Source organism: Urocitellus parryii, unplaced genomic scaffold (genome assembly GCF_045843805.1).
Source record: "Urocitellus parryii isolate mUroPar1 unplaced genomic scaffold, mUroPar1.hap1 Scaffold_171, whole genome shotgun sequence".
Lineage (NCBI taxonomy): Eukaryota > Metazoa > Chordata > Mammalia > Rodentia > Sciuridae > Urocitellus > Urocitellus parryii.
In genome coordinates, this window is record NW_027552194.1 from 247,012 (window position 1) to 253,011 (window position 6,000).

General features: G+C 48.7%; 1 protein-coding gene across 1 annotated transcript in view; it reads right to left on the reverse strand.

Moving 5' to 3' along the window:
• LOC144251726 (receptor-type tyrosine-protein phosphatase N2-like) overlaps positions 1-5,086 on the reverse strand; it is an 81,750-nt gene extending 76,664 nt beyond the window's left edge. The window contains exons 1-2 of the mRNA XM_077794492.1: positions 5,045-5,086; positions 4,613-4,825 (exon numbers count right to left, since the gene is read on the reverse strand). Coding sequence (XP_077650618.1) covers positions 4,613-4,825; positions 5,045-5,086 — 255 coding nt within the window. The remainder of the gene's footprint in view (positions 1-4,612; positions 4,826-5,044) is intronic.
• Between the last annotated feature and the right edge of the window lie 914 nt (positions 5,087-6,000).

A 6,000-nucleotide genomic window follows, 5' to 3' on the forward strand; every position in this document is an offset into this window, starting at 1 on the left:
TCACCTGAGCTTACAGAAACCCTCTGACCCTTTGAAGCTGAACATGTGAGCAAACACAGACAGATTCTTTGGATGTTGGGGACAAAATTGCTTCTTTCCCCTCAGCAAGGCCAGAGCTGGCAACTGTTCCTTGCCCAGTCACATTACTGCCTCAAAAGGCATGGAATTCGCACCAACTAAGCAATGACTTAGCATTTGCTGGATTTGCAGCGTGGCACAGGAACATTTCAGGCAGCATGGGCCTGGGAAGAGCAGAAAGAGCTTCCCTCCAGGACCTGGCACTCCTGAGGGGTCAAGACTCACTCTTGCAAACCACCAGTATTGGGAAAGAGGAGCAAACTCTGCCTGCAGACCATCTGCTAGCTGTGCAAAGGTGGAACTAGAAAAAAATTCCCACTCTCAGGCCTGACTACGTTGAAATAAAAGGAAAGTCCTTTAATAAAGGACTAGGGCACCTTCCCCTTTCAAAGCAGGAGAGATTTCGCTTCTTGAATATTTGCCAAAAATAAATACCTATATTATTTCAACCTGAAAGTGTAAAGTCAAGCCAGGAGCACTGCTCGAAGACACAGGGCTGACTGAAACAGACAAGGCTTCTGAGAAACTTGTGGTGGGGTCCAGGGAACCTGGGAAAGCTCACTGTTTCTCATCCTATGCTCTTGCCTTCTCTGTGACTAGTGATCTCACCAACGGGGGGAGATGAAGCTCACCTAGAAAAAGGAGGGTCTCTTAACCCACAAGAACACATGCTCCCTGTGACCTGTTCTGGCCTGAGAGAACTCCACTCCCCGCGGCAGAGGTGAGCAGTCAGGGTGCATCTGGACCTGGCCCATCAGCACTGGCCCAAGAGCGTCCCAAGCAGCAGCCACCTTGCACACTGAAGTCACATTCATAATCACTTGCTAATGGGAGCGGTGGCAACCAAGACGCGCACTTAGTGCCTGTTTACAGGCGGTCCCTGCAGCCCAGCGCGGGCTCTCCTCTGGGTTTGGTTCCAAAGGCTTCCAAATACACAAGGAAACCTGCTGGGTATTGTGAAATGAACCATCAAAAGAGAACTTGCTGAAGATTCTGCAGGAGTCTCTGCCCTCGTGTCGGGGAGGGAGAGTGGGCAGGCAGAATACTAAACTTGCTGCTCAGAGATGATCAAAGCCTCAAAGAAATGGATGCAGCATTCAAAGAGACTCAGAGAGGAAAGGAGAGGATGTCTTCTAATCACCTAACAACTTATTTTTGGCACAGTTTTTACCCAATCACCTTCCATAGAAATAGGACACCGACATGGAGGAGGTGCATGAGGGCTGGCCCCACCAGGCAGTCCCCGGTGCCCACAGCATACCCGTGAGGCTGTGCATATGTGCACCCAGACGCAGGCATGGCACACCAATGTGAAAAAAACAGAAATAAATGAAATTTGCTTTTTAGATAATGAAGTATAAGTTTAATCCAAACACATCGTATTCAACTCATTTAGAAGAAGAAAAAACAGTTACTAAAACATGGGGAAGAAGTTTGGTGGAAGAATCCCAATGAAAAATATCCTTTAAAATACATTTCAGTTATCCTGAAGTCAATATGCCAATTTTTAAAAATATGAGCAAATTAAACTTTGCCAGATTACCTGATGGGATTGGTAGTTTGGAAAAGCATCAAAAGTGAGAGTCTACCAAAGGGATGGAAAAAGATCTGGTTTCCAATAAGAACACGACCCACCGAACACACGTAAGCCAAGAGCTCTGTCAGGCCTGACTCTGGGCAGGAGGGGAAACGCACAGATGTTTGACTGAGAATCGAACAGCTCAAGCCAGGGATTGCTCTGGAACCGTGCTGAGGAGAGCCAGATGATGTCTCAGGGCCCTCACACTCCACAGCCACCCAGAGCCCCCACCCCCATGCACACAGGGCAGACCACCCATGCTGTGGCACAGGGGCCTGGGGGACAGATGCTTTCCCAGGGTCACGGGGTCCCAGCTCCTGGTGTGAACTCTCAGTGACACTGGACTCTCCTACTGGCTCCAAGGGAGGAGCAGCGCCACCAGAATTCCCCAGTGCTGCCCTAGAACACCACTCGGGCTCCTCCAGAGCCTCACCAGGGTCCCTTGCCCTGGCATCCTGCCTTGCCAGGTCGCCACCTCTGGCCTGACTCACAACACTCTGTTTTGGAAACTGTAGAAGAACAGCATCCTGCCTCCTACCCCACTGTCCAACGCCCCGGGGACCAGTCAGGGAGTCACCAGGTCTGTCTGAAGTCTCACGTTGGTCCCAGAACCAGCCAACCCAGACATTTGGTGACTCTAAAGTAATACACCATGCAACAAGCTCCTTCCCTGAAGTTTACTGTTTTATGTTTGTAATATATTAAAAAAAAGACTTTTCAGAATATTTTTAATGTTGAGGAGCATCTCAATGGCAGGTATGGTCATCCCAGAGAGATGTGTACACATCAGGGAATTCACATCTGCTCCGCCTGCCTACATGGCTACTCGACCTGTAACCATGTCCACCGAGGCCTCCCTAGCTCCTGACACAAAGCTGACCTGCAATCCCCATCCTCTAGGAGGACACAGCCCTGGTAGCCCAGCACTGGGCAGCCTCCCACGACATGGCCCTCTGTGGGAGTAGCCCGCTCACTACAGGAGCTCTGACAGGCACTTGTTTTCAGAGCCAAGCCAACAGAAAATCTTAACCATCATTTCATTTCCAAACTTTCCCAGATCATATTTTCAAAGGGAATGTTTTTTCCCTGTCTTTTCTCCTTTTTATTAATCTGGATTGAAGAAAAGCACACATTTAATTTATTGTCTGGATTACAGATTCTTATTAAACAAACCAGAGCTCATTATAAAATCAATATCAACTTAACCACCATGCCCCCAGGAGGGACACAAAAAGGTCACTCTAAGAAATTCAAACAATTTTCCTGCTGGAAGGGCATGATTTTAATTACAGATACTATTAATTAGAGCTGTCATTGGGAAGATTTTTTTTTTCTGTTAATTATCACACACTCATTCCTAAGTATGCATTTCAACCTACATCTTTGTAAAAATCGGTCATTTCGGCATGCAAGTCCAACCTTTCCATTCTATCAATATTTCATATTTGAATTTCAAAGTCTATCAAAGGATGCCATGCTTTCTAGAAATCCACGCCTGTGTGATCTCCATCTCACACGTGGCGCAGGACTAGTGTGATGATTTATTTATGTCCTGACAGACGTGGCCTCAAGACCTAGCACCCATATTGATGGTCCTGCTCAAGAGAATTTCTGGGTAAATTCTTACTAGTTTATGTGACATTTTTTTCAGGCTGCTTCTTCAAACGTGGTTTTCCTTTGGCTTTGAAGCAGAGCTACACCCTGCCTGAAATACCATCCTCAATACTTTTGAAGTTGCCATTCCTTTATGAGAAAAAGATGGTCCTGACCAGACGTGTGACCCCTCCAGGAAACCAGAGGCGTTCTCCACTCAGTGATGAGGCTGAGGGTTTGAAATGGGAGGAAGAGCTATCTCCTGGTCTCTCTTAAGCACAGAGGCTTTATAAATCCACTCCAGCTCCTGACATGGGGCAGACAGGGCAGTCCAGAGAGCCAGGACCAGCCAGCTCAGGCCAGCCTGTGGGCATACTCCTGGGCACACAGGCACTTCCTGGGAAGAGCCCAAGAGTCCGCCTGGGCAACTCTGACCTGTAACATGGGCCTTACATCGCAAGAGCCACAAGTTATTGACCAGACAGTGCATGTCATGGTCATGTGACTGCAGAGGACCAAAGGTCCAGTCCAATGGAGAGGGTCTTACAGAGAGTGCTCACTGAACTTGGAAAACAGAGTGCAAATGAATTATTTTATTTTCCCAAACATGAATATATACTTGGATTTAAATGATATTTTTATAGTAAAGAAATCAAATGCCTTGATTCGTATATATTCTGGGATTGATTACTATTAAAACTGAAGTCATATTTTCATTATAGAATGTCATTAAACATGAAATGTCTGCCACGTAACCCCCCAAATTCTTGGATTCTGTTCCTGCCGGTCGAGTCTGGTCCTGCCTGCCCACTGCTGGCTCCAGGTGTGTCCGCCCTAGCACAGAGCTGCCCCTGCCAAAGGGGAACAGAGGCTAAGCCCCATTTGTCAGCATTAGAGTTCACTTCATCTGAATAATAGCAAAGGGTGGCATCAGATCAGGTCAAAGGATCTTTCCACATAAGACCCAAGGAAGTCGATGATTTAAGAGCCATCTTCAAACATCTACACAACCAATTCATCTTGCGAGTCTGGCATGTTTCATTAATAGTGGCCAAACTAAGAAAGATAACAGATAATACATAATTCATGGATTGTACTTTTCCACATTTCTAATTAGTAACCCACTTTCAGTGCTAACAGAGAGACCCAAGAACAGTGTAAGATTAATATAAAGCCATAAAACTGTGGTTGCAAGGTATTTACATGAATGCTAATGAGAAGCTTCAGACTGTCCTCACGAAGGAATCCAAACTCTGAACAAGTGAACAAGAGCTAGGAATCTGGAGGCACCAGAGACGAGCCAAAAGTCCGCCTGTTCAGTTGGTAAGTTCCACAGAGCATTTTAAAAGAGTCTCTTTTTACCTGGTAGGCGGCGGTGGCATCTGCACCCGGGTCACCCCCCAGTCCTGACAGCTTCTCCTTCAGCTTGCCGCGGGAGCTGTGGCGGAGGCAGTAGATGAGGCTGGAAGCCAGGAGCACCCCCATGATGCAGGCGACAGAGAGGAAGGTCAGCAGGATGAACTTGGTCGAGTCTTCCTGCTGTCCCTGATGAGGCAGAAGCGTCAGTCTGCTTTTCTGTGTGACAAGGAGAGAGGGACCTGTCAGTACTGTGCATGACCTGCTAGCAGACCAGCCTCTGTCTGCAACTGCCATGGGCCAAGCCCCACTTGAGACACAGCACTGGCTACCCCAGCAAGAGGGCTGTGCAGGGGCACCTGGGGCCAGCAACACCCGCACCCACCCTGCAGTGTGCTCAGGACAAGAGAGCACATCCTCTCCTCCCTCTTACTTCACCGTGGGAGGTGTCTGGCAGCTATTTTGCTTCCTTAGGTACATGAATTGTGCATTGCTCCTGTACCAGGGGCAGCCCTTCTCCCAGGCAGGTACAGCAAGTGCTGGAGAACCCCGCGCCTGCCTGGGCTTCCTCCTCCTCTCCTCCCTCCTTAACTCAAGGAGGCTCTGCATCGGGATGTGGCCCCATTAGCCTCGGATGGCAGTCACTAGTCCCCTCCACCCACGGGGTCACGATCACTGGCATCTGCTGGCCCCGGCTGAGGCCCTAAGAGTGGACGGGAACGGGTGGTCTGCTCCAGCCGTGAGAAAGTTAAGGCCTCTGGACCCCTCCGGAGTCTCTGGTCTCACGAAGGGGTGCAAAACATAAGGAAATTCTTTTGTTGCATGTCACTGGTTTCCACGGGCAGAGAGCCGCACGGTGCCCCTCATTAGCTTCATTAGAAGGTGTATTAGCGACAATTAAAAACACCGCAGGAAAATGGAAGGGCCCCGGGCAAATCGCCCACGACTCCCGGCCAACAACCCCCCACAATTACTGGGAAATGAATGGAAAAGCACGCCCCTGCCTCAGTCCTGGTTGCTACAAGATGAGAACAATTAGCGAACTCCTTTCCACCACCTAATTTCGCGTGGTAACAAAATGGATTTTTCCCCATGAATGCCTGGCCGGCCTATTCATTATCTCTCTTCTATTAGTAATTTTCTGCTCCGCATTCAGCCTCCCAACTCTCCATTTCCTCCTGTCTCCGAGTGTACACAGTGCCTCTTATGTCAGGCCGGGCCCATTTTTATCTTGTAATCATAAAGGCCACCAAAGCAATTATCGCCGGTCTTGACTGGAAAAGCTGGTCATTAATTAGCCTCCTTTTGCCTTCGGTGCGCGGATTAGCGGGCGCCAGGACTGAGTTAATGGAAACGCGGGTTAAATGAGAAAAGACGCCCGGATTTTCCTGCCT